The 27997-nt window shown below is 44.6% G+C and overlaps 1 protein-coding gene across 3 annotated transcripts in view; it reads left to right on the top strand.

Moving 5' to 3' along the window:
• The window catches only part of SHISA9 (shisa family member 9), a 528232-nt gene that overhangs the window by 323696 nt on the left and 176539 nt on the right, over positions 1-27997 (top strand). For 2 of the 3 annotated variants that reach the window (XM_043456425.1, XM_043456423.1), the window contains exon 3: positions 5184-5339. In XM_043456425.1, coding sequence (XP_043312360.1) covers positions 5184-5339 — 156 coding nt within the window. Of the gene's footprint in view, positions 1-5183; positions 5340-12841; positions 12890-27997 lie in introns of all 3 variants that reach the window. The other variant, XM_043456422.1, reaches the window with a different exon arrangement.

Genomic DNA, 27997 nt, shown 5'->3' with positions numbered 1-27997 from the left:
ATATCAGAAGGCTAGAGTGGGATTAAATGCCCATTCTTCACCATTGCCCCCTTGCAGACATTGCACTCTTTATCTGCCTTTTTTATTCTGTCTGTCCCCCTACTTCCTTTTCTGTAGTATTTCCTGATTGTTATTCAATCACTAAGTCATATAGGATTCTTTGCAACCCATGGACTGCAGCACACCAGGCTCCCCTATCCTTCACTGTCTCCTGGAGTTTGCTCAAGTTTATGTCCATTGAGTCAGTGATGCTCTCCCACCATCACATCCTCTACAGCTTCTTTTGCCCTCAGTCTTTCCCAGCATCAGGGTCTTTTTCAGTGAGTCAGCTCTTCACATCAGGTGGCCAAACTACTGGAGCTCCAGCTTCAGCATAGTCCTTCCAATGAATATTCAGGTTTGATTTCCTTTAGAATTGACTGGTTTGATCTCCTTGCAGTTCAAGGAACTCTGGAGAGTCTTCTCCAGCACCACAGTTCAAAAGCATCAGTTTTTCGATGCTCAGCCTTCTTTATCGTCCAACTCTCACATCTGTACATGACGACTGGAAAAACCAGTTTTGACTATAATGGACCTTTGTCAGCAAAATGATGTCTCTGCTTTTTAATATGCTGTCTAGCTTTGTCATAGTTTTCCTTCCAAGGAGCAAGCATCTTAATTTCATGGCTGCAGTCACTGTTCACAGTGATCCTGAAGCCTGAGAAAATAAAATCTTCGCTGTTTCCATTTCCCCCCCATCTATTTGCCATCAAATGATGGGACTGGATGCTACGATCTTCATTTTTTTAATGTTGAGTTTTAAGCCAGTTTTTCACTCTCCTTTTTCACTCTCTTCAGGGGCGTCTTTAGTTCCTCTTCACTTTCTGCCAGAAAGGTGGTATCATCTGCATATCTGAGGTTGTTGCTATTTCTCCTGGCAATCTTGATTCCAGCTTGTGATTCATCCAGCCTGGCATTTCGCATGATGTACTCTGCATATAAGTTAAGTAAGCAGTGTGACAACATACAGCGTTGTTGTACTCCTTTCTCCATTTTGAGCCAATCAGTTGTTCTATGTCTGGTTCTAACTGTTGCCTCTTGACCGCATACAAGTTTCTCAGGAGACAAGTAAGGTGGCCTGGTACTCCCATCTCTTTAACAGTTTTCCACAGTTTGTTGTGATCCACACAGTCAAAGGATTTAACATAGTCAGTGAAGCAGAAGTAGATGTTTTTCTGCTTGTACTTGAGCTCTTATCTCAGTGATTTATGGGAAAACCCAAACTAAGAGAGTTATTGTGATTGACAACTCATTACATGAGTCAAACGGGGATGAAGCAGTGTGCCCAAGGAACTGATAGTTCTAAATACACAAAGTAGTAGCTATCCACTAAAATACGTAAGTGTGTGTTGCGGGGGTGGGGGAAGAAATCCACAGAACAGCAAACAATGAGAACTTAAGGTAAATCTCTTCCTAATACGCCAACATTTGGAAACAAACCATGACTTGCTTGCCATGCCCAGAGGAAGCCAACAGACCTCCCTAGCAGGTTGCTCTAGAGAGGAAAATGTCAGCAAATCTTGGGGTCCTGGCAACAGGCAGAGCTGTAATTTATGGGAGACAGCATTTCCACCCTAACTCCATTAATCTTAGGACTCTTCCACCCCAACTGAATGCCAGCCAAAAAGTTATCATGGCAGAAGGACATGCCCGCCTCCTCAGATGCTGGCCAGTGGCTGGACGACTTGGCTTATGTTTGGCGATATTCCCATTAGACAGTTGGGCTTGTGGGTTGGCCTATACATGTGCAGTGATAAAAATACTCACCTTATCTCTGTGTCTCAGCTGTGGTATCTCTGCTCTTCTCATTCGAGTGTGTGCTTAGTCGCTCAGTCATGTCTGACTCTGTGACCGCATGGACTGTATGTAGCCTGCACCTCTGTCCATGGGGATTCTCCAGGCAAGAATACTGGAGTGGGTTGCCATGCCCTCCTCCAGGGGATCTTCCCAACCCAGGGATCAAACCCAGGTCTCCCGCATTGCAGGTGAATTCTTTACTGTCTGAGCCACCAGGAAAGCCCAATTTGAGTGTATTGGTTTCTAAAGCCAAACTTATCCCTTACATGTCACAGGTCAAATTGTCTAGAAGCAGTGTTTGAGAGACAGCTTCAGGTGTATGAGACTCTGATGTAATAAAACACACACACACACACACACACACACACACACACTTCTAAGGTTATGAGGGAAACAATATAAGAAAAATAAAGGAGACACACTGGGATGGGGATCTCAGTTTCAGATAAAGTCTAGACCAGAGGTTGTCAAACTATGGCCGCTGGACCAAATTCAGCTGCCCCTGTAATTTGTAAATGAAGTTTTATTGGGACACGGCCATGCCCCTGTGCTAGCATAATGGCTATGTCTGCTTTTTTGCTTCAAGGGCAGAGTTAAATGGTTGCCATAGAGACTGGATGCCCTGCAAAGCCTAAGTTATTTATAGTCTGATTCTTTCCAGCAGAAGCCTACTGACCCCTGCTCTAAAACTTGTCCCAACCCATGGGAGCTCTGGAGCCTCCGTTGCTCCATAGCGTTATCCCTGCCTTGAGGAAAGGGCTGGTCTTGGTACCTTAGTGTCAGCTGGGCTTTTGTTGTCACCCACCTTGGGATGTTGGGGGTGAGGCCTGTCAAACAGTTTAAGCCCAAGATGGTGGCTCACATCAGCCAAGAGCAAATTTCTGTATGTTAGGGGAAGCCATGTAGCTCAGTCAGTAAAGCATCTGCCTGCAATGCGGGAGACTTGGGTTCAATTCCCTGGCCAGGAAGATCCTCTGGAGGAGGAAGTGGCAACCCACTCCAGTATTCTTGCCTGGAGAATCCCAAGGACAGAGGAACCTGGCAGGCTACAGTTCATGGGATCGCAAGAGTCAGACACAACTTAGCGCTATCTTTCTTTCTTTACGAGCTCTTAGCAGCTGAAACAGCTGGGACTCACTTGTGGGGTAAGGGCATCTTTCAAGGCACCAGAAGCAACTACCGCTGTGTTGATCTGTATCTGCAGATATGCTTCCTGGGAATGGGGAGAACCACCGCTTCCTCTATCTTACCTGAGCCCAAATGACCTCACCTGGACTCTCTGACTCCCACTTCCCACTTGCCTCCAGTCCATCCGTTGTCCATCTGTCCCACTGTTCTTGGGGTGAAGACAGAAACCTTTAATAGCACAAAGAGTATTTCCTCTGGAAAAATGTCTTGAACCCTTCTCCCCATGAATCCCAGTCCCTCTAAGTACCCAATATTCAGTTTGTGTGTCTTTGCCTATTTTTATAAACTGCAGCACACAAAAATATGCAGACTTTCTTCTCTTTCAACAAAACACTGTTATTCACATTACTTTGACATTTGCTTTTTCCCCCTTACCAATACAAATCATAAGACACTCTCCAGTTTGAATGTATAGTTCACTGATTTTTAACTCATTTTTTTCTAAGAACTGAATGATAGCCCATCACGTGTATGTATATGTACCTAATACAGATATACCATAATTTAAGAATTGCTTTGATGATAGGAGTTCACATGGTTTCTGTGTGGTTTTTATTTTTCACTTAACGAACAATGGTACAATGCACATCTCTTAATAAATACCCTCACATTCTTTTTTGACAACCCAGAGGGATGGGGTGGGGAGGGTGGTGAGAGGAGGGTTCAGGATGGGGGACACATGTGCACCCGTGGCTGATTCATGTCAATGTATGGCAAAAACCATCATAATATTATAAAGTAATCATCCTCCAATTAAAATTAATTAATTAATTTTTAAAAGGGTAAGGAAAATTTTATATATATGTATATATAAAATTTCGTATACTTATACAAATTGTTTTTTAATTTATTTACTTATCTAAAAATTTTATTTGGGAAGACCCCCCCTGGAGAAGGGAATGGCAACCCACTCCAGCAGAGTGGGGAATTCCATGGACAGAGGAGCCTGGCGGCCTACAGTCCAGGGGGTCTCAAAGAATTGGACAGGACTGAGCACCTTTCACTTTCAAATTTCACTTATTTTTTTATCTCTGGCTGTGTTGGGTCTTCGTTGCTGCGAGGGCTCTTCTCTAGTTGTGGCAATGGGGAGCTACTCTCTAGTTGTGGCGAGTGGGGGCCACGCTCTAGTTGTGGGGCGAGGGCTTCTCATTGCAGTGGCGTCTCTTGCTGTGGAGCTCAGGCCCTGGGCTCCGTAGTTGCAGCTCCCGAGCTCTGGAACACAGACTCCATAGTTGCAGCTCATGGGCTTAGCTGTTCCACGGCATGTGGGATCGTCCCTGGTAAGGAATTGAACACATGTCTCTTGCACTGGTAGGCAGATTCTTTACCACTAAGCCACCAGGGAAGCCCTGGTGGTTTTTTTTTTAATCTTTTAAAATATTTATTTATTTGATCACTCCTGGTCTTAGTTGTGGCATGTGGGATCTTTATTTGCAGCATGTGTATTCTTAGTTGCAGCATGTGGGATCTAGTTCCCCGACCAGGGATTGAACCTGGGCCTCTTGCATTGGGAGCATGGAATCCGAGCCACTGGACTACTAGGGAATTGCCACCCTCACATTCTGACGCTTATATTTCTGAAGTCACCCTCCTTAGAATTGGCATCATCTGGTGAACATACCCACGCTAACCATTTTAAATTTCCGTACACACACACTACCCGCTTCCTTTCTGCAGATACAGCAAATCGCTTATCTACCATGAGTTTATGAGACTGCCCAGGGTCCAAGCGTCTTTGCCAGATTGGTGTTCTTCAGTCCTTTTAATTTTTGCCAATCTCTTGGCAGAGGAGTGGCCTCCCATTGTTCTGACTTGCATTTCTTTGGCTGTTACTGAAGTTGGTCATCCTTTTATACATATGTTGTTTCAATCACAAGAGCATCCCCTGCAGTGATAGGACTTACATTAAACTGGGGAAGATGGAAATGTTCTAGGTGCATCTGCGCTCTTCCCCATCCATCCTCAGCTGCTCGCCAATGACGACTGCAGAGCTGACTGATGCCATTATACCTGTCCACCCTTGGCTGCCCCCCCCCCCACACACACCCGTGTCTCTAGAGGGCGAGGAGTTTTGGTCTCGAGGGGTGTGGCGATGGTGGGGATGGGTAGAAGTTCTTGCCCTGTTGATGACCATCTCCTTCTGTTCTCTTCCCTTCCAGATACAACCCAGATGAACAACGCAGTGCCCACCTCCCCTTTGCTCCAGCAGATGGGCCACCCACATTCCTATCCCAGCCTGGGCCAGATCTCCAACCCTTACGAACAGCAGCCGCCAGGCAAAGAGCTCAATAAGTACGCCTCCTTGAAGGCAGTTGGTAAGCACCATTTTTTTCTTCTCTCTATCTTGTACTTTTCTGTTCCTTCTACATTTCCTTATCTCTAGCTTTTTTCTACTCCATTTTCTATCTTTCTGATCTCTCTCATCTATCTATCTATCATCCATCATCTTTTTATTATCCATCATCTATCCATCTACCATGTATCTATCCATCCATTATCTCTTTCTCCTTTTTCTTTGTTTCTCTCTGTCTCATTCTCTCTCTCCCTCTCTAATATATTCTGGGTCTTTGTACCTGGGACACAGTTTACTAAGGACCAGAGCCCCCTAGCTGTTTTCTCTTGGCCCCAGGACAAGTCCTACCTTGCTGTGTGGAGCAGGGTGGGTGGGGGAAGAAGAGAACATGGATATTCATTTGATCCTGTGGATACCTCAGCCCCTCCACCATTGAACATCTACCCTCGTGAATCCTCAGGGAACATGGACATGGGATCCAAGGCATTGGTCTCTGAACATCCTGTCCTTTAGTGGAAGATGCTCACCATCCACCCAGTCTAGCCTCTCTTGGAACAGTCAGTAAGCCTGCACATTTCTATCTCAGGCAGCTTCTGGTTCCCAGATGCTGGAATATTTCCAATATGCCAATATTCCAATACTGGATTCCAATATTTCCAGGTTGAAGGGACAGCCTGGAGCTCCTGTTATCTGCATTCTTATCAAGTCTGGGACATCGCATTGGTGTTCTTACAGAACATTGCCTCATTTTCTCATAGTGATCCGAAGAGGAAGGCATAAATATTGCCCCAGTTTTCAGATTAGGAAAATTGAGACTGCGGAGGTTAATTTAACTTGCCCTAAATCAAGCAGCTGGTGGGCAGTTTGAGCTTGTGTTTTTATCACTCCAGAGCCTGTGCTCTTGCCACTACCTTCCCACAGCCCTGGGGTGGGGGTTCAGTCCGTTCCGCTGATTCATACATGAGGGAGTGTGACAGTGGCCTTGATGATGACCCAGACTGCTGGACAAATGACTCATGACCACTTCCTATAGGATGGAAGCAGCACTCACAGCAAAGGCAAGCTTTGGGGCAGACAGAAGATACCCAGACCATGTACTTTCTTTAATTATCAGCCTCTTATTCTATTTTCTCTCTCTTCTGCCAAGCTCCTCTTTGGAGATGGGATAGGAGACATGAGCTGATCAATTCTAGTATGAAATATCCTAATTCCAATACAAATTAAGGACAGAAACTAAAGCACAGACACGATCATGTAACCTGCTGTCGTAACCATGGTCTATGGACATCAGATTCATAAAACAAGCATATAGGTGCCCTGCCGACAGTCAGGTCCAAACTTGGAGCTTAGAAACCTATCTGTAGGAATTTATGTTCCCCAATATCCTAGGACTTCCAAACGGAACCTTTTGAAGAGGGCTTGAGGGGTGCTTATAATTCTGAGGGTACAGCTTGTGCTTCCTAAATCCCAACCCTCATAAGCTCTCACATACCAGCACCCCATGTTTTCTGTTGAATTTCTCCACCCAACTCAATCCTTTTTTTTTTTTAATTTTTTATTTTATTTTATTTTTAATTAGTTGGAGGCTAATTACTTCACAACATTTCAGTGGGTTTTGTCATACATTGATATGAATCAGCCATAGATTTACACGTATTCCCCATCCCGATCCCCCCTCCCACCTCCCTCCCCACCCGATTCCTCTGGGTCTTCCCAGTGCACCGGGCCCGAGCACTTGTCTCCTTATCTACATCTGTGACCATGAAGTGAAAGTGTTAGTCACTCAGTCATGTCCCGCCCTTTGAGACCCCATGGACTGTAGCCCACCAGGTTCCTCTGTGCATGGAATTCTGCAGGCAAGAATACTGGAGTGGGTTGCCATGCCCTTCTCCAGGGGATCTTCAGGATTGAACCTGGGTCTCCTGCATTGCAAGCTGGTTCTCTACCATCTGAGCCACCAGGGAAGCCCAGCAGAGACGGTAGATTCCCTCTATTCCGTATTGCATGTTTGTATAGCACATATATCCTAAGCATGTTCAAACAGACTCAGATGTTACAAGGGAGGGATAAGGGCTGTTGCCTAGGAGAGAAGAAGTCTTGGCATCTGTGCCCGTGTACCTGCATAAGCCTTCATGCACTACTCGGTGGCCCACCTCCCTTTCTGAGTCTTGCGTTTAGGTGATGACTAGCATCTGCTGTTATTTGATTCTTCTTTTGACATTAAAAAAATCCCACCCTGACATCTTTTTCTTTTTGAACAGGTCCCATTACCCCCAAACAACTCATTTCTTCACTTAGGCCCAGTGTTTCCTTCCCCTGCGACACCCTATAGCTCTTCGGTAAATCATAAGTGGATCTTCCAGCAGAGTTCCTTGATTCTGTCCAGGCTTGACATAGGGCTCCTTGGTACAGCAAATGTTTGCAGTGCACTTGGAATTAAATTTGCAGTCTGAAAGTTTATTCAGCACTCCTTGAGTAACCTTTTCTCCCACAAAGCAGGAGCTCCTGAAATGGTTGCTGAATGAATGAATGAATTTATCTTTGATCCCAACCGAAGAATAGCTTAGTTGGAAGGGAGCACCCCTATATCTTCTAAAAACTCTGAAGGATCTCACATGAGGAACCCTCCTCGATCCTGGATATGATTGATGTGGCCCTCTTCTTTGCTGCCCTTCTTTTCTGACTATTATAAGAGTTCACAGGCTTTATCTGAGTCACGGATGGTCTTCTGATGGTCTTGTGAGGTCCGGTGTGGGGCAGACTGAGTGACTGCCTGCCCAAATGAAATGCAAATCCCATAATAAATGTTCTTTCAAGGGTTCTTTATTAAGGCATAATGTGACCATGGTGTGAAGGATGAAATGCATTTCATTAACAAAATCATTACCACCCAGGAGAGTTGTTTAAAAAATGGTTTGCTGTGGAAAGTTCTGCAGTGTCTGATAACCAGATTCATTTTCTAAAAATTTCAATTCAGCCAATAAAGAGAGACTTGGACAGCCTTTAGGGTTAGCTGCCAAGTTCAAAAATATTTCTGGAAAATCGGTGTTCTCTTGGAGGCTTTAATATTCAGAACCTCAAGGGGGTTTTGGTCACTGAAATCCCCTGGCCTCAGCTTCTTTGTGTGAAAAATGAAGAAGTTGAACTCTGTAGGTTCCAAACTCCATTATGATTTTAAAATTAGAAAATGAAACAATTCTACTCATTTTAGTTATTAGAATACCTGTGGGCCATGAAATATGTCTCATTCATTCACAACCAACTCAGAATAGGGACTGTTGGTAGTTCCTGAGATAAATTCTTCCAAAACAGGCCTTCCCTTCTATTTTATTTTATTTTTATTTTATCTTATATTATGGGCTTCCCTGGTGGCTTAGTGGTAAAGAATTCTCCTGCCAGTGCAGAAGACATGGGTTAGACCACTGGGTCAGGAAGATCCTCTGCAGGAGGAAATGGCAACCCACTCCGGTATTCTTTCTGGGAAAATCCCATGGATAGAGGAGCCTGGCGGGCTACAGTCCATAGGGTCACAAAGAGTCGAACATTATTTAGTGACTAAACCAAAACAGCAATCTTATTTTTATTTATTGTTGTTTGCTTGTCGAAATCACACTCATTCATGTTTAAACAGAATTCCTTTCTCTCTGTGATTCAGGGATTTGGGAATGTAACATCTGGTCCTGTGTACCATGTGGCTGCAGAATGGTCTCTGTTCCCAAGAAGTTCCCTGCCCAGTTATTGTAAAATATTAGCACACACTAGGGGAATATAAGAGGCTAAACCTCCCTGAAGTGAAGGAAGTGAAAGTCGCTCAGTTGTGTCTGGCTCTTTGCGACCCCATAGACTGTACAGCCCATGGAATTCTCCAGGCCAGAATACTGGAGTGGGTTGCCTTTCCCTTCTCCAGGGGATCTTCCCAACCCAGGGATCAAACCCAGGTCTCCCATATTGCAAGTGGATTCTTTACCAGCTGAGTCACAAGGGAAGCCCAAGAATACTGGAGTGGGTAGCCTATCCCTTCTTCAGGTGATCTTCCCAACCCAGGAATTGAACCGGGGTCTCCTGCATTGCAGGTGGATTCTTTACCAACTGAGCTATCAGGGAAGTCCTAAACCTCACTGGTGTGCTGCAGTCCATGTAGTCACAAAGAGTCGGATATGAGTGAGCAACTGAACTGTACTGAAACCTCACTACTCTGTACAAGAAGAAGTGATGGAGTTGAATAATTATTTGTCCAAATCATTCATTCATTCTCCAATCATTTAATCTCATGTCCCTCAATTGTAAGTCCCACTGAGTCAGGAACAAAGTCTGTCCCTTTCATCGGTGTATACCAAGGACCTAGCACCATGTGGCACAGTTCACACCAGCTAAGAGGCAACCCAAACCTCTTTACTCTCCCCACCAATAGCCTGGACAATGAAGGTCCATGTGCTCAGACCCATGACTCCCATAATCCATCATAGAAAGATTCTGTTTCACTCAATTAACTTCCCTTACTCAGTCAGGAATGTGAGGTTAAACAGTTTCAAAGTGTTTGCTACCAAGAAAAGTCAAGAAGTGTGTGTTGTTCTAGACTGAGCCAAACTGTAACCTTTTGAAAAATCAGTTAAGCACACAAAACCTCTGGCCCGCCCTGCCCCCACCCCCCATGCAATGGTGGTGACTATGTGAGGAGCCACTTTATGGTTCTTCGTTGGCCAATGTTTACAAAGACAGTCGTGAAAATATCCCTAAGGGTCACCTGATGGTTCAGAGTTGGTTGCTTCCTGCCTCCAAAACTGGGAAAAGACCACTCTTTTATGTAATTCCTGAGGGGTTCTGGAAAATGGAAAATTGCATGCACACTGGCATTTAGCACCTATTGGCCCCAGGTCTAGTTTTTCCTCTCAGTGTCTTGAGAGTTGAAATCCTCAGTTGCTAATGGCTCTTGACCACGTGCCCTTTAGATGCTTTTGGGCAACCTAGGCTGTCCAGTGAGTAAAAGAGACAGGATGTACCAGCATTATTGATAAAAGGTGGTGTTTTCTTTTTAGATTCCAGAATTTAGTAAGAAAATATTTTCTCTGTTACTCTTTAACAGTCTGTGGACTGTCTTCCCAGAACCTTGTTACAGTTTTCCAATAGCACTTTTTAAAACCACAGCAACAATGCACTTAGGAATTCTTTTCTACTCTTTCTGTAGGAATCATCTGTAAAGACCCTAAGTGATGCATAAACCCCTCAACTTTGAATTAACCTCTACTAGTTTTTTGTTGTTGTTGATATGGAAGAAAGGGAGCTAGTATCACTGGATTCCCAAATTGTACGCCTCTTGGGGAGGTATCAGTCCCAACGTCAAAATATGGAGAAACTGGGGCTCAATATAGTTAAGTAATTTTTCCAAAGTAACACCTGAAGAGCCAGGAGTCATATCTGGGATAGCCTGAATCAGGTCTTCTTCCCATGAAATGATGCTATCTCCCACAGAGCAGTTTCTGGCACCAGAAGGATCTTACCGGGCCAAAAAAAAAAAAAAGAAGATTGAAGAGGCTCATTCTCCTCTTTTGTCCGGGAAGACTTACTAAGGTGTTAATTATTTTTCTTTTGTTTGTTTGCTTGGAGGTAAAATTTTCTCATCATGCTAGTATGATTGAGGTATAACACATTTAAGGTATATTATAGTTGAGGTATAATTTAATATGTATAGTATAAGACTCAGATCGTAATTTTATAATACTGTGATTATTGAAATATACATATGCTAGAGTCATCAACATCCCAGGAAGGATAAGAAATATTTTCCTCTCCCAGAAAGTTCCCTCATGTTCTCTTCCTCCCAATGCCCATCCTCTTTACACAGGCATTTAATTTTTCACCCAACAAACATTTAACTAATTCTCACTAGTGTCACCGAGCACAAAAGGAGACTTAAAGTATATATTTGGTAGCTTCTGTACCATTTTATTTAGTGCCCTTATTAGCACTGGATTTAATAAACAAAACGTGTTACTGCCTCACCAGAGTGAAGCCCTGTCCTAGGGAGTGGAGACAGGGATGTCCACCGTGTATTTCCTGCCTTCAAGGCAGTGATGGATTTGACTTGGGGGCAAATGGCTTCCTTGGAATTAGTGACTCAGTGACTGTGTCAGGCTTGTGTCCACCCACACCGGAAGATCTGGGGCTACATCACTATTTCCAGATGTCAGTGATCCTGGTTCAGAGGGAGAAGAAACATTCAGGGCATCCCGGGCGGGTCCCACGTAATTTTAACTTCGTCACTCTTCGCCTGTCACTCCAATCTCCCGACCGTTGTGAGTGATGAGCGTGTAGAGTTCATATCCGCAGGGGGAACGTGGCAATTTGCGTGTCCTTTGGCACGCCTGGGAGGCCAACCAGAAATGCTTAAATGGGTCCGGATCTGTGCTCTGTAATCATTCAGATCACAGACTGTTCCCTGCATCTCCTCCCAGCTGGCAGCCGGATGTATCTCTGGAAATTGTGCAGAAACGTTGAGGACTTGGTTTTTCCAGGTAGCTTCCCAAGAAAGGAAACGGGAGCTAGTAGCGCACGCTGATTGGTCAGGCCGCCAGCCAATGAGCACTGGCACGTGCGCATGTTTGCCCCGCTTTGAGCAAAGTCCCATAGTACAGAGAAGGTCTATGGAGGACCTGGGTAAGGTGTAGCAGTAGCCTTTCTCACCATCCTTTACGGAAAGGGTTACACTCTGGGCTCCTGCTAATCATGTGAGATTTCCCCCAGGGTTCAGCCAGTACATCTGAAACAGAATTCAATCTGGAGAAACTGATTTACAATAAAAATTCCAGGCATTAGGGATTCTCAGATAACAAGCTTGATCCCTTTTGCATTAAGGGAACTTCTTTACCTTAGGAAGAGTGACTCGGTGGAGAACCTTGAATTCATTCATTCATTCAACAATGTTTTGCAAACACAGATTGTGTGGTGGGCACTGGGTTAGGGTGGTCTCCACCCACCCTGGTCTGCTGCCTAGCATTTAAAGTCACAGTCAGCAAAGCCTAGCCTGCCCCAATTTCGAATATGTAGAGCTAATGATGCACCGCCCCCCCCCCCACTCCCTTTTAGCAGGAGGATTGCAGTAGAAAAGGGTCCAGATTTCTCTCTTGACCACAGAGCATGGTTATTAGCCACTTTGACTTCTTGTAACTAAAACTTTGCCTTCTTTCTTAGAAGGTTGAAACTTAGAGCCAGATTTCACCACCTAAGAATTGTCTGTCTCTGTCTGAATACATCTAGGCTTTTTCAAGGGGAACCTTTTTTGATCCTGTATTGGGCATCATCTCGATCATGCTTCAGGACCTTGCAGAGAGAAGTGTTCACATAATCACAGTTGTGCATTCACTCCCTCGCCTTCTTCCCTGAGTCCCCTGAGACCTGCCCCCGCCCCCAAACACACACACTTGAAGACTGCAGCTGAGATGCAAACAGCAGCATCTGGGTGTGAGGGCGCCGTGCACGTGGGTAGCTGGTGAGCAGATCAGCATCTCTCCATTGTTATTTTTTTAGGAAGTTCTGAGGGTGACTGGACAGTGGCGACACTTAAGTCACCGAAAGGTACCGTACGGTTTTTTTTCTAGCTCTTTTGTCTAGGTGTTGTCGGATTTGGCGTTGATCCATGAAGGCACAGAGCGTCCCACTGTCTGTGTGTGACCCAGTGCACACGTGTGTCCATGTTGGCTGGATCTGCAGGTCCGTCTGAGTTCCAGTGTGTAGGTGTTGTGTGTGTGTGTGTATGTGTGTGTGCACCTGGGATGGCGTGTCTCCAGGCTGTTGCTAAAAAGTGTGATCCTCTTCACTTCCTGATGTTCATTGCCTGAAGGAAAATGTCGCTATCAGAAGCCATCCCAGGTAAGACATCCAGGAAATGTTTTTGTTTTTTTTTTTCCCTCTCAGAAAGCTGCACAGGCAAATGGCAAAACATAAGGTGATTTAATGCAGGGGGAAAACAACTTCTGAGGGAGTGATAAACAGATTGTTGGCCTTGGGTCTTGGGATTGATTAACCTTTTGGGGAACAGATGCTCTTTTTAACTCTCCTGGCTATCATGATGAGCTGAAAGTTAAGGAGTTGGTCCATTTGTGTCTGTGTGTTAACTAGCTGGCTGACAGAGGCAGGTGGTAGTTATAATTTATTTACCCCTGCTATGTGCCAGGCAGGGCTGGGCCCTTGATATCATTTTATCATTAAATTCTCTGATGATCCAGCCATATGTATGTTGTCCTTCCCCTTTATTAATCCTCTTTATTAATATGGACCTGGGTGTCTGATCAAGTCTAAGTCTTGCTTATCTAAAGTCAGCTAGCTACTAAGTGATGGAGCTGAAATTTGAACCCATGTCTGCCTAGCTCTAATATTTAGTTATTTCCCACTGGGGTGTGGTGGGAGTAGCTCTTTTCCAGAACAGACCAGAAATGCAGTTCTCTTCTTTCTTCACTCCTTGTGCTTTGTTGAATTTGGAATTGGAAAGATATAGCTGACCCAAGCAGATGGAGCTCCAACTCTTTAGTGACCTTGAACTGGGAGAAGTTAGAAGATGTTTCAGGGCTGTAGGTAAGCTACTGGTAGGGCCATTTTGCCTTCTCGAAAGACTATGCTGGTTTCCAACTAGAGACTGGATCAAGGGAGGGTGGACTGAAATTGGGACCACCCACTGGGAGGCTCTTGCAGTCATCCAGGTGGGTGGTGCCCTGAACTGGGGTGGTAGAGGATGAAGAGAAGAAAATGGAGTAGAGGAATAATGAAGAGACTGCAGAATGTGTGTGAGAGGAGGGGAGGAAGCTGTGGGCTGACCCACGGTCCTCACCTTTGGGCCACTTGAGCGCGTATCAGCATCCCCTGGAGGGATGTTGAAGCCTGCTTCCTGGACACTATCCTGGAGCATCTCATTCACTAGACCGTGAGTGTGGCCTGAGGAGCTGAATTGCTAACTGTTTCCGAGGTGATGCTGCTGCTGCTGGTTTGGGGACCATACTTTAAAAACCACTGCACTAGAGAAATCTTGCTGGGAAACTAAGACCCTAAGACCCTTTGCTTGGATCTCCAAGCATCTTTCTGTGGCTTGAGAGTTCTGAAGAGGGGAGTGTGACCAGAAACCCAGAAGCTCATAAGCAGCCTCAGCGAAAAGGGGGGAATGGAGAGAGCCGCCCCTTATTCCAGAATTGGGAGAGAGAGAGAACTTCAGACCCTTGTGTCTAATGAGAATCCCTTGATCACCAGTTGTTGCCTTGAGAGAGGGAGATTTTTGGGTCTTGTATTAGATAATAACTATTCACATGTCAACGTCCATTTTTAGAAATGCAAACAATTTGGAACATGACAGACCTGCTAATTTGAGGCATAAACTTTTTTTTTTTCCTTCCCTTGTGAAAAACAAAGCCATTACAATGCCCGTGACAGCATGTAGAGGCAGTCAGCATCCGTGTCCTGATATCAGCCTGTTATTGTCGGATGCATTTAGAACATATTTCAGGATGGGTCAGAAGCAAGGGCTTAGAGGCTATTTTTCTACTCCAACCAGGCTAATTTCACCGGTCCTGCTAAATGCACCTTTATTTATTCTGCTTTATCAGGGGAGAAGAAAAGAGGCTCCAGAGAGGGGACCTCTGGGGTCACTTGTCTTCCCCTGTTGTTTTCTACTCAACCTCCAGACCCTCAGTCTGCCTAAGGTGTGGGTTTGTACACCCCTAAGGTCAGGGGTTTGCACACCTGTCAGCTTCTTGAGGACTTCCTCAGTGGCTCAGTGGTAAAGAACCTGCCTGTCTATGAAGGAGAGGTAGATTCGATCCCTGGGTCAGAAAGATCCCTTGGAGAAGGAAATCGTAACCCGCTCCAGTGTTCCTGCCTGGGAAATCCCATGGATGGAGGAGTCTGGCGGGCTACAGTCCATGGGGTCATAAAGAGTCAGACACGACTTAGCGACTGACAGAGCACGCACGCCAGCTTCTTGAAAGGAAGGTATAAGCAGGACGTGATGCGCTTAGCTTCAGACACACCTGGGCTCCATTCATAGCCCCATCTTGTTACTTTCCCCAAGTCATTCAGCCTCTCTGAGCCCCTCATTTCTGATCTACAAGGTGGCCACATCACTATCACATCCCTCCTAAGGTTGTTGTGAGGATAAGATGAGATAACATGTGCAATACATGTCACAGTGCCTGGTGTGTTGAAAGTGATGACATAGTAACTGATATTATGAATACTAACATTATCAGGTGAGCAAATTAAAGTTCTGAAAAATCTCAAGGTAAAGAAACTATCAAACTCTGTAAAATCCATTATTTCCCAAACACTTTAAAAAATTTATTTATTTGTTTGGCTGCATTGGGTCTTAGTTGTGGTGTGTGGGCTCAGTAGTTGCCCTATGACATGTGGAATCTCAGTTCCCCAACCAGGAATCGAACCTGTGTCCTCTGCCTTGGAAGGCAGATTCTTAACCACTGCAGTCACAGGGAAGTCCCTCAAACACTTCTGACATCTGATCTCTTTTCTTTCAGTAAAGCCAGTTCATGTCTTAACATCTGGAGTGTGAATGTTGCTATGAACCCACTTTACAAACAGCGGGTAAGGGATGACTGTGTCCAGGGGAGGTTAGCTGAGAAGGAGAGGGGGAAAGGCCCCTGAAGATACAAGTGTCCTGCTCCCACTTGCATTGACTCTCACTGACTTTGGAGGGGAATCCTATCTGCCAGGAAATGGCAAAGCAGATCTTACCAGTTTGCGCTGTGGGCGTGTGTGCATATGCAGTCTCTTCAGTCGTGTCTGATTCTTTGTAACCTTATCGACTGTAGCCTGCCACGCTCCTCTGTCCATGGGATTTCCCAGGCAGGAATACTGGAGTGGGTTGCCATGCCCTTCTCCAGGGGATCTTCCTGATCCAGCGGTCACACTCGCATCTCCTGTGGCTCCTGCATTGCAGGCAGATTCGTGTACTGCTGACCCACTGTGGTAGTCCAATTTGCTCTACTGTATTTGTTTTTTAATACCTGATGTTTTTCAGGCAAGTCTCCCCCTGGTGGTCCCTGCTGGAGGTCCGAGTGCCCAGCCCTGGGGACTAGTTTGAGTGTGTCCTTCTGAGGCTAAGGACTTCCCAGGTGGCGCTAGTGGTAAAAAACAAAAAACAAACAAACAAAACGCCTGCCAGCGTAGGAGACCCAAGAGACACGAGTTTGATCCCTGAGTTGGGAAGGTCCCCTGGAGGAGGGCATGGCAGCCCACTCCAGTATTCTTGCCTGGAGAATCCCAGGGACAGAGGAGCCTGGCTGGCTACACTGCATAAGGTCTCAACGAGTTGGACATGACGGAAGCATGTACATACTGAGCCTAAGCTGGCTAGGTGCCATTCATGCTAAATTCCCCCAAATCTTGCATGGTGGCCCTGGCATATAGTAGACCCACAACGTACATTTTATTAATAAATTATTAAATGGAGTTGGGCATTGCATTTGACAGGAATCTTGCTGTCTTTTCTGAAGAGACCATGGGAGTAGCAGAAAAATGAACCAGGTGGAAGCCAGGAAGCCTGTGTCTAGATCCAGCGCTGGTGCTACTGTGCTGGCTGTCATGTGGAGCCCACAGCTCTGGTTGCTTCTCCTATAAGTGGAAGGCAGGGATCCTTGATCTCATTGGCCCCTCTGTCTCCATAAGTAAAGATCCCAGGCTTTACTCTGATTGACTACTTTGTCATGTGACCACTCACCTCTGAACAAATTGTTATGGTTATGAAATGTTATGTTAGGGCGATGAAATGGGTTATTTGTCATCCTGGGAGGATGGTTGGGGGTAAGGAGTGGAGGGGTATGTCATCCAAACCATGTGGATTTAGAGTAGAGGCAACATGGATCCCCATCTGGAAATTGGGGCTCTTCCTGGGAGTAGGGTGAGTGAATGATTGGTATTTGTGTCAGTTATCCATTGTTACAATAATGCTGCATAACAAGCAACCTCAAATCTCATGCCTTAAAATTATTTAGCTCAGCACTTATTGGGGTTGGGGTCTAAGTGCCAGTGGTTTATGCTGATGCAGGAGGTTCTTCTAATCTCAACTGAATTCACCCATATATCTGGGGGTTGGCTGAATGTTGGCTAATGTAGGCTAGTTTCAGCTGGAAAGACTGGGGTGACTTGGTTCTGCTCCAGGTGTCTTTCATCTTCAGAGAGGGTAGCCCAGACATGTTCTCATGATGTGGACAAACGTGCAAGAGAGCAGCCAAATGCCAAAAAACACTTTTCAAAATTCTGTGTGTGTCATGTCTGCTCACCTTCATTAGTCACATGGAGGAACTTGGAATCCAGTGGTGAGGAAAGAGATCCTTCTTTTGGGGGGGTGAATTTCAAAGTCACATAAAAAGAACATGGATATAGGGAACATGGAAGAATGGAGGTCCTTCATGCATTCATCTAACACAGGGTACCAAATCTTATCATCTACACTGAGACCATCCTTTGCTACAGTACATTGGAAGGAGGTAGGTAGGATTCAGGAGAATTAACCTTTATTTCCTCCCTTTGAAAAATCACCAGATGTGTAAAATTTCACTAGCTGGAAGGCTGATCATAAGACAAACCAAGTAATGAATTTCTGAAAAAAAAAATCTCCATCTAGGGAGCAGGATGAAAGGCAGTGAATGAGTGCACAGTTTCCATCTAGGACCTTTCAAGGCAGGGGATGCTGTGGTCAGCCATGGATGGACAATGAGGCCATCTGGCTTTGTTCGGTAGCCTTTCAGAAAGTAGTGACTGTCCAGCAGGACTGCCTAAGGGAAGAGACTTGAGGTTTCATCGGTCCGTTGGCAGCAAGACATTCACAGAGAGCTCCCTGCAGCCACAACCAAGGGGCCAGTGTTGCAGGTGGACAACTTTAGTGCAAAGCCCAAGCCAGGAACTGTTTCAGAACCCTCTCAACAAAGGTAGCAGGGCCTCCACATGGGATCTCTCAGGGCAGAGACAAAAAGGGCCAGGCTCCTGTTCTTCCATCTCCAGTTTTCTCTCTTGGAGAGATAAGACTTCAGACTTCAGGAAAGATGTGCAGCCCTATAAGAACAGCCAGGAGTCCTGGGTTTCATTAGAAACTGGTTCAAATGTGATTTTCCCTCCTTGTACCTCTGCAGTGAGGCCCAGAACCAGGTGAAATGGGGCTAATTTGCCATAAAGACAAATCTTTCCACCTTCTTCCTGGCTGTCTTCTGCCTGGGAAGCTGGGCTTTTTTTTTTTCCTGCCTTTCTTATTTCTGCCTGCTGAGACAGTCCCAGAAGCCTCTGTAGCTTTAGAGCATGTATTTCAAAAGGAGTGAAATACCTGGGTGCTTTTTTTTTTTGAACATGAACTATTTCCCCTTTTATTTTTTAATTCAGCTTATGATGGAGAGAAAAAAATGTAGAGATCGAGAAAACATCCCTATATAAATAAAAGGTCAGTACTGTCCTAGTGAACCAAAAGGCCCCCTAAATACAGTGGCTTGAAAGAAAGAAGTATATTTCTGTTTCACATCATCACCCCAAAGGGAGTGGTCCAGACTGTATTCCAAGCTGTCACTCAGGGACACAGCTTCCTGCAACATTGTTGCTCTGCAGACCCTCTACTGGATTGTCCTCGTCTGCGCTGTTATAATTAGTTGTTGTCATGGCCTATGGGAAAGGGGAGAGAGGACACCCAGGGCAACCAACTTTCTTTGAAGTGAGTAATATGAAGTGGAAATTGGATGCATCACTTTTGCTAACATTGCATTGGTGAGAGATCAGCCACATGGCCAAGTTTAGCTTCTAAGAAGGCTGGGGAAGTCTGGGGCTGGGTGGCCATGTGCCCCCCCACCCCAAAAAATGGTAGAAGAGTTCTGAAAGATAATAGCAGTATTTACAATATCATCTCATGTGGGGTATACATTTAAGGAGTCCTACTGTGCGCCGGGCATAGTGGTTTGTGTTTTCATGCCTTGTTTACTTCTCTGCTGCACTCTGCACAGTAGGTCTTCTTATCCTCATTTTGTATTCTTTTTATTTTTTTGACAATGAGGCGATAGTGGCTACTGTCTAATGAATACCTACCATGAAGCAAGGACATTGGTACTTCACATTATACAGTATAGTTCACACGATGCTCTTGAATACCCTAACCCCCTACCACATAGGCAGGCATTGTTATTTTTTTTTATCAGAGGATAATTAGTTTAAAATGCTGTGTTGGTTTCTGCCATATAACAATCAGCCAGCACTGTTATTTATTTTCAATTTTACTGGGAAGGTATGAGGACCTAGGTAACTTGCTGAAGGCCTCCAGCTTGTAAATTGAGATTTGAACTCAGGTCCATGTGCTTTTCAAGTTCATGTTCTTTCTACTGTATTGTAAAGAAGATTCTACAGTTACAAAAAACAAGGGTACATTCTTCCAAACTCTGCAATCTTCTGTATAAACCGGATGCACTGAATCCTCCAGGCTCTCAGTCTCACTAATCTTTCTTTCTCTCTCAGCCTTCTCAGATCTTATTGCCAAAGTCTTACCCTCCAAGACTCTACTGTGGCTGTTGAAATCTCAGTGTAGGATTCAGAAGCAACACTCGGAACCCTTTGTCACCATCAAAAGTGATCTCTGCTCGCTGAATGGTGGGGAGGGCAGAGTGGAAGCAGAGGGAGAAGAACATTGGTGAATATCTCAGAATGGATTCTCTCCACATTGTCGTGGAGAGAATCGGTGTGATGTAGCATGAAACACCCGGGCAACCGCATCTACCTCATTGGCTCGGGGTGGGGCAGGGAGCCAATTAAACGAGATGATTCGTCTGAAGCACCTGGATGTGCCTGGCTGGAGCAATGATGAAGCTTCAGGCTCCTCCCAGTTCTATGAGAAGCATATAGCATCTTACCCAACCCAGCTCTGTAACAGGAAACCACTTGTGGTTGGTGACTGGCCAGCACTCCAGCCAATGCCAGTGCATCTCAGAGGAGGTGAGACCCATACTCTTTAATGTGGTAGCCAGCTGAGTGCGGAGGACCTGGCAGGCAGTCCTATGACATCCCAGCTCCCTTTCTCCTGTCCCACTTTAAGGAAGAAAGCAGCAAATATATCTTGCCTTCAGGGAAAGTTTGAGACTTCCAGTTGTGACATTTTGATATCGCCTTATGTAAACAAGCTTTACATGTATATCTCAATCTCTAGTGTTTGGAGAGGAGGAATCAAGAAAAGTGTTTTCTCCATGTGCTTTTCACTCTGTCCTCCATCTTCTTTGGAGTTTGGGGAAAACCTTTTCTAGTGGATAGAAACTTGTTAAGGAAACAAGTGTTTCTTCTATCAGGTGGGCAGATGGCTAAATAGTGGTGAGTGTTGTTGCCACAGATTCGTAAATTCTAAGATACTTGGAATTCAGCCAGGTTCCCTGGATTCAGATCCCAGCATTGTCACTTGGACACGTTGCCAAAGCTCTGTCGTTTCAGTTTCCCCATTTATAAAAGGAGACCAACAATAGCACCGATCTCGTTAGGATATTGAGAGTGTGAAAGTGAAAGTGTTAGTTGCTCAGTTCTGTCCAACTCTTTGCGACCCCATGGACTGTAGCCTGCCAGGCTCCTCTGTCGATGGAATTCTCCAGGCAAGAATAATATATGGGTAGCCATTCCCTTCTCCAGGGGATCTTCACAACTCAGGGATCAAACCCGGGTCCTCCTGTACTATAGGCAGATTCTTTACTATCTGAGCCACCAGGGAAGCCTCTGAGAGTATTCAGTGGGGTGAAAAATGTCCATTCCCTATCTGGGTACCTGGGGCAGAGCATACACTTAAAGGTGAGCTCTTAGTCAGATTACAGGTTACCGCTGGGGAAGCTGGGAGGGAGGTGTGTCAGCGCAGCCTGCTGCTGTCTCCAGGCAGTGTTTAACCAATCCCTGCCTCCTGCACCTGCCTCCATCCTAGCTCCCCTGAGCTATGGCTGGTAGAAAACATTCATGCCTCTGCAAGTTTCCAACCAGGGGTTTGGAGCTGGACAGAAACCTGGTTCTCCTGCCCCAGAAGATCCCGTCTTTCCATCCCTGTGAGGCCCAGGTCACAAAGACATCCACAGTGTGGACGATGTATTAGAGAAACAGAACAAATTGGAAGCTGGACACACACACAGAGGAGAGCCCTGTGAAGTCAGAGGGAAAGACAGGAGATGCTGCTACAGTCAGAGAATGCCAGGATTACCGCCACCACTGGAAGCTGGAAGAGACAAGGAAGGATGCTTCACTAGAGCCTGCAAAAGGAGCACAGACCCACTGACACCTGGCCTCCAGAACTGGGAAAGAATCCATTTCTGTTGTTTGGAGTTGCCTAGTTTGTGCCAACTTGTGCTGTGGCAGCCTTGGGAAACCAGTACGCTAAGTGAGGTCATAGCAAGTGTGGGAAGGATGAGGGTGAACCAACAGCCAGGGATCAGGTTAGGCAGACCAAGTCATGCAAATCATTTGGATTTGATTTATAAATGTGATGGGAAGCTTATTTCGCTATATTCTTGGACCAAGGATAGGGATATGTGGGGGAATTAGTGAAAGCCTAGGTTGGGACATTGCTTACCAGGTGAAATCCATCACCTGAGACCCAAGATGAACACCAACTGAGAAAGAGCTGTGGGAACCTCTCCTTAAGATACCTTTGTCCCAAGGAAAGAAGGTAGGTGGGAGGTCACCTGCTGAGACCCTCAGCTATGTAGCTTGTTTTGAAAACTGGTTATTACCTTGACTCTTGCCATCCACGGAGGCAAAGCTCCATCCCACCCAGCACCTGTACCAGCGTCTGCTGCTAATTAAGAGAGAGACAGATGGAGGAAGGTACAGTTTAATTTTATAGCCTTAGTTCCTTCAAGGCAATTAGGCTTTTTGGAAGGAAAGCACCTTTTTCATTCTTTCTTCCTCTCTTTAAATGAAGAAAAATCAAAACGGAGAGGACCAGTGATGTTGAAAGCCTCACACATCTGTTTCCTGGTCGGCTTGTTAGCCATCTGCCCACGAGATACCCAAGATGATTAGGTTAATGCATTTATTAACGGGGCTTACAAAGCTGCTCAATGAATCTGTGATTTCTTTCACAAGTAGCTTTTTAATATACTAAGACAGGGACCATAATGCACAATGCTGAGAGTGGCCAGGTAAGCATTTCTTTCCTGTCCTCAATACCTAAATCAGAGGGATGAGAAAGAGGATTCCACGAAAATTGCATTTTCTGGCTATGGAAACAGTTCATCCACCTAACCACCAACCACATCCTTGTTGAAATAATCTCAAAAATAACTCTTTGAAGGACAGTTTCACACCCCAGGCAGCAAGTCTGTACTTGCTCTGCACTTGTAGAAAACACCTCTGAGTCTTGTGAAGGGAGGGTATCAGACAACAGATATGAGTAATACAGTCCTCCCTACAGAACATTAGATGATTTGATAACCCCTTGTTTTCTTCACTTTATTACATAGATATCCTTTCAGTTTTTGAAACTACCATGCTACTTCCCACCTCAGGGCTTTTGTAAATGTTGTTCTGTATCAGTTATCTACTGCTGCATAACAAATTACCCCCAAACTTAATGGCTTAACATAGAAATTGCTTATACAGCTTGTGGTTCTGGGTTAGCTGGGCAATTATTCTGGTTTGGGCTGTCCTGGCTGTTCTTGTCCAGGTCTTCTTGGTATCTGTGGTTAGCTGGCAGGTGGGCTAATGGCTGTATGGTATTTGTATGGCTAATGGCAGGTGGGCTAATGGTCCAGGATGGTCTCACTTGGTATCTGGCAGGTACCAGGCTGCTGTTGGCTGTGGTGAATGTGGGCAACTGGAATGCAGGTTTCTCATCCTTCAGGAGGCTAACTTGGGCTTCTTTTTGTACATGGAGGCAGGGTTCCAAGAGCCTGATAGCAGAAGTGGTAGAACTTTTAATAGCACAGATTTGGGATGTGCATGACATCATTTCTGCTAAAGTCTACTAATTAAAGCCTATGACAATGTCAGGTCATATTCCAAAGGTGGGGAAATAGACTCTACTTCCTACTGGAAGAAATTGCAAAGTATTACAGCTACTTTTGCAACATACCCTATGTGCCTTCACCTGGGTGCTGTTTCTGCTACTTTTTACCTTCAGATGCCACCTAAAAGAGCATCCACAAGGATGCATTCCTTAACCAGACCCTCATCCCAAGTGGAAAAAGCCCCTTCTTATGTCATCTCATAGTGAGAACTATGCACCCATCACACATGGCAGGTGGAAGGAAGCAAAGAGGGGAAGAAGAAAGGAAGTAAGGATGGTTGGTTTGGATGACTGCTTCCTTTGTGCTTAGCAGGATGTCTGGCACAGAGTGCTCAGTAAGTGTTGGATTTAATCCAATGCCTCCTTCATAAACCAGAAGACAGACAAAATAGATGTCTTGAATAGTTACTCTCTTTCAGAATTATGCTATAGAGCTTCTATGTCTCATATAATTTATTCCTAACAATAAACCTCAGATTACTTATTTTATCCTCATTTTATACCGAAAGAATTAGCAATATAGGAGGTTGAAATTACCAACATCTCATATACTCAGGTTCTGATTCCAAAGCCTACAGACTTTTCTGTCCCACCTTTGTACCACATACCAGACATTTTCAGAGTTCAGGGGTTTCCCAGTGCCAAGTTCACCAAGAGACCTATTCAGGGCTGAGTGTGGAGAAGGATGTAGGTTCTCCATGTGGCACTCCATGATTTCTTAGTGGGGGCTGCTTCTCACACCAGCACTGATATGGCAAGAGTTGCCCCATGACTATTTTTGTTGTTCAGTTATTAAGTTGTGTCTGACTCTTTGCAACACCATGAACTGCAGCATGCCTGGCCTCCCTGTCCTTCACTATCTCCCAGAGTTTGCTCAAACTCATGTCCATTGAGTCAGTGATGCCATCCAACCATCTCATCCTCTGTTGTCTGCTTTTCCTCCTGCCCTCAATCTTTCCCAGCATCAGGGTCTTTTCCAATGGGTCAGCTCTTCACACCAGGTGGCCAAACATTGGAGCTTCAGCTTTAGCATCAGTCCTTTCAGTGAATATTCAGGGTTGATTTCCTTGCAGTCCAAGGGGACTCTCAGGCATCAATTCTTTGGTGCTCAGCCTTCTTTCTTTTTTTATCTAGAATTTTTTGAGAGGATATCAACTTGCCAATTTATGGGCACACCTGCTTCATATTCAGTTTCCTGGGTTTGTCAGAAATAGGAATTCTCAAATGCATCCCTTGATCTGAGCTGACATTAGACTAGTCTGTTGATTGGAAAGAAGAATATGGGGATAAATGGTTCTAATGATGCTGGGGGTGCAGAATGATGGTGGGTGAGAGTTTTAGCAAGAGACTGAAACAAGGGAAAGAATTTCCACTCCTACTGTTGTCCTGATATTACCTGTGCTTTGTATTTTGATCATAATTTATTCACTGAATAATTATTGCATATCTAACGTCTGTTAGGAACTAGGTTGGACATTGCTTATACAGTGGTGGGCAAAAATCAGACCCAGGCTCTCTTTCTTGAAACTCTAGTGGAAGAATTAGACAATAATAATTGAACTGAATAAACAAATGTAGAAAGGCAGCTGTGACACATGCCCTGGAGAATGACCTGTCATGGAGGGATCTGACTTTGTCAAACTTTATATGAATGAGGGGTGCCTGAGCTGGGGGGCAGCTGGAGATAAGAAAACTAAAGTGACTACTCATTCTTTTTTAATTAAAAAAAATATGTACAGGCAGCATGCTAGACACCAGGGCTGTATCTGTGGTTCTCAACTTGGGCTGTACATTAGAATCATCCAGGGAGGCTTTAAAGAAAAATGCCTGGACCACGCCCTCAGAGATTCTGATGAAATTGCTTGGGAGAGGGATCCAGGAATCTGTAATTCTATAAATATACACCATGATCAAATGGGATTTATCTCAGGGATGCAAAGATTTTTCAGTATCTGCAAATCAATCAGTATGATACATCATATTAACAAACTGAAGAATAAAATCCATAGGGTCATCTCAATCAGTTCAGGTCAGTCACTCAGTTGTGTCTGACTTTTTGCAACCCCATGGACTGCAACACGCCAGGCTTCCCTGTCCATCACCAACTCCTGGAATTTGCTCAAACTCATGTCCACTGAGTCAGTGATGGAAAAAACAGCTTTTGATAAAATTCAATATCCATTTATGACAAAAACTCTCCAGAAAGTGGGCATAGAGGAAACATACCTCAACATAATAAAAACCATAAATGACAAAGCCACAGCTAACATCATATTCAACGGTGAAAAGCTGAAAGCACTTCTGCTAAAATCAGGAACAGGACAAGGATGCCCGCTCTTGCCACTTTTATTCAATATAATATTGGGAGTCCTAGCCACAGCAATCAGACAAGAAAAAGAATTAGAAGGAACCTAAATTGGAAAAGAAGTGAATGCTCTAAAAGTTCTCCCGTGTGATTCCCATGCATTGCCAGTATGGAGAATCACTGAGCCCCACAAATGGAAAGATAAGGTTTTTGCTCTCTAAGCACTCACAGTCTAGTGAGAGCAAATAGATGGAAAATGGAAAATTATAAAACAGCGCAGTCAGTGCTATGACAGAGAGAGCAGGGGTTGCTGAGGGAGCTTGGGAAATCAGGAAATGACACCTTAGCTTAGTCTTGAAGATGAATATCAGAGCATCTGGTGTAAATGAAGGGGTGAGACATGTCAGCTCCAACTTCTGGTTCTCTGACCAGCTCAGAGACCTTATTATAAATACTCAAAAGATTTGATAGTTCAAGACACTTATCATATTTCTACTTTGATGTCATTTGTGGGATTATTTGGTTACTTTCTGTCCTTCCTAGCAGAATATCCACTCCATGAGGTCGGGGACTTTGTCTTTTTCTGATTCTCCCTTATATTTTCAGTGTCTGTCACCTGGCCCATGCCAGGTTAGAGGGACATTTGGTAGATACAGCTGGAAGGACCTGTGGGTTAGCAGCTGTGCTGGGGAGAAGAGGAAGATGGCATCAGCTCCTGCACCTGTGTTCCTGGCTTGAGTAACCAGAGAGTTGGTGTTCCCACTCTCAAGAGAAGGAAGAACCTGAAGAAACAGACTGAATGGTGTTGATGTATGCAGGCTTGACCACCTTGAGTGGGAGATGCCAGTTACTCTGTCCTGAAGATAACTGGATACATGAATTTTGAAGACCAAGGAGACAGTGTCAGAGCATCCTTCTGTTGAAACATTATGACACTGGAAACCTAGAACTTTCCTCTAGAAGACAGCAGTTTTACTATTGACTTGAATAACTCATTCCCATGTCGGTAGCTATCCCATGGTTCCTTTTGGAATTGATATTCTGTGTCTTCAGACAGCTCTAGAATTCAAGGAAGAGGGGAGCATTCTCTTGAAAGATTGCATTTTTGCAGGGATGTTTGTATTAAACATGGACAGAAACCCAACTTAAACTGTATGGAGCCTAGAAAGTTAACTTGTGGCTTCTTGGGGCATCGTGCTGAGGAGTTTAAGTACAGGCCACACCTACTAGGAAAGAGCTCAATGAGTGCTTTCTGCTACAGAAGCAGAGGGGGGCAGGGGGGCATATTTGTCCACTTATTCCTGAAAGCAAACCTTTCCCTCTGCAACCTTTCAAAAGCATCAAATAGCATCTATTGGAGTTAGGTTCTACTTTGGCTCAGTCACTAGCAGTGAGTAACCTCAGTTAAATAATTTCACATGCCTTAGCTTGAAAGTTTCTTAATCTGTCAAGCAGGTGTCATAATCCCCATCTTTACCACCTCTTGTAGTTGTTGAAAGGATCAAATGAGAAGGGCAATGACCTCCATGAATTTACATACATTCACACGTGGAACAGTATGAGATATTAGAAGTGTGGGTAAAAGAGCAGCACATTTTTCTGGGCTCCTGAGAGATGTAAGCTCAAAAGTTTATTGATAACACGGTAATTTTAAAGGTATAGTGGCTCTCCTAATAAAAGAATTGTGAGAGAAAATAAAATATAAAGGTCTCAGAAGTTTATTAAATAAATTGAGCGAGAAGGAAAGGAAAGAAGGAAGAAGGCAGGGAAGGAAGAACAACAAAAAAGAAAGAAGTGAGTCATTCAGTGCTGTAAAGGATAATGAATGAAGTGGAAATTGGTGTAATTCTTTTGTAGCAAAGTTGTCAATATGTGTAAAGGGCCTTAATAATGTTTATACCCTTTGGCCAAGTAATTCTACTTCAGATCATTCATTTCAGGGCTGGATAGTAAACATTTCAGGCTATGTAACCTATGCAGTCGCTGTCACAAGTACTCAAATCTACTACTGCAGAGCAAAAGCGGCCACAGTAGGTAACAGAATGGGTCTGGGGACGATTCCAGCAGAACTATTTACAAAAACCGGTGGGAGCTAGATTGATCTGTGGGCTATAGTTTTCCATCCTCTGATATAGATTGAAAGATATTTTAAGAATGATTTTACATTCAGAATTCTAAATACAAAGAGAGCTTTAGTCTAGAAAATTCTCATTTCAGCTTCATTTATATTAGCAAAATGTTGGCACCGCTTGAATGTTCATCAATAGGACAATTGATTGATTTTTGTAGTTCTGTTCACTGAAATATTATGTAGGTATTAGAGTGATCTTTGTTAGTGATTCATAACAATATGTGGAAATGCTTGTTAGAAAGTGGGAAATTA

The sequence above is a fragment of the Cervus canadensis genome, chromosome 32 (genome assembly GCF_019320065.1).
Source record: "Cervus canadensis isolate Bull #8, Minnesota chromosome 32, ASM1932006v1, whole genome shotgun sequence".
Classification (NCBI taxonomy): Eukaryota; Metazoa; Chordata; class Mammalia; order Artiodactyla; family Cervidae; genus Cervus; species Cervus canadensis.
This window is presented reverse-complemented; position numbering and strand designations above follow the sequence as displayed.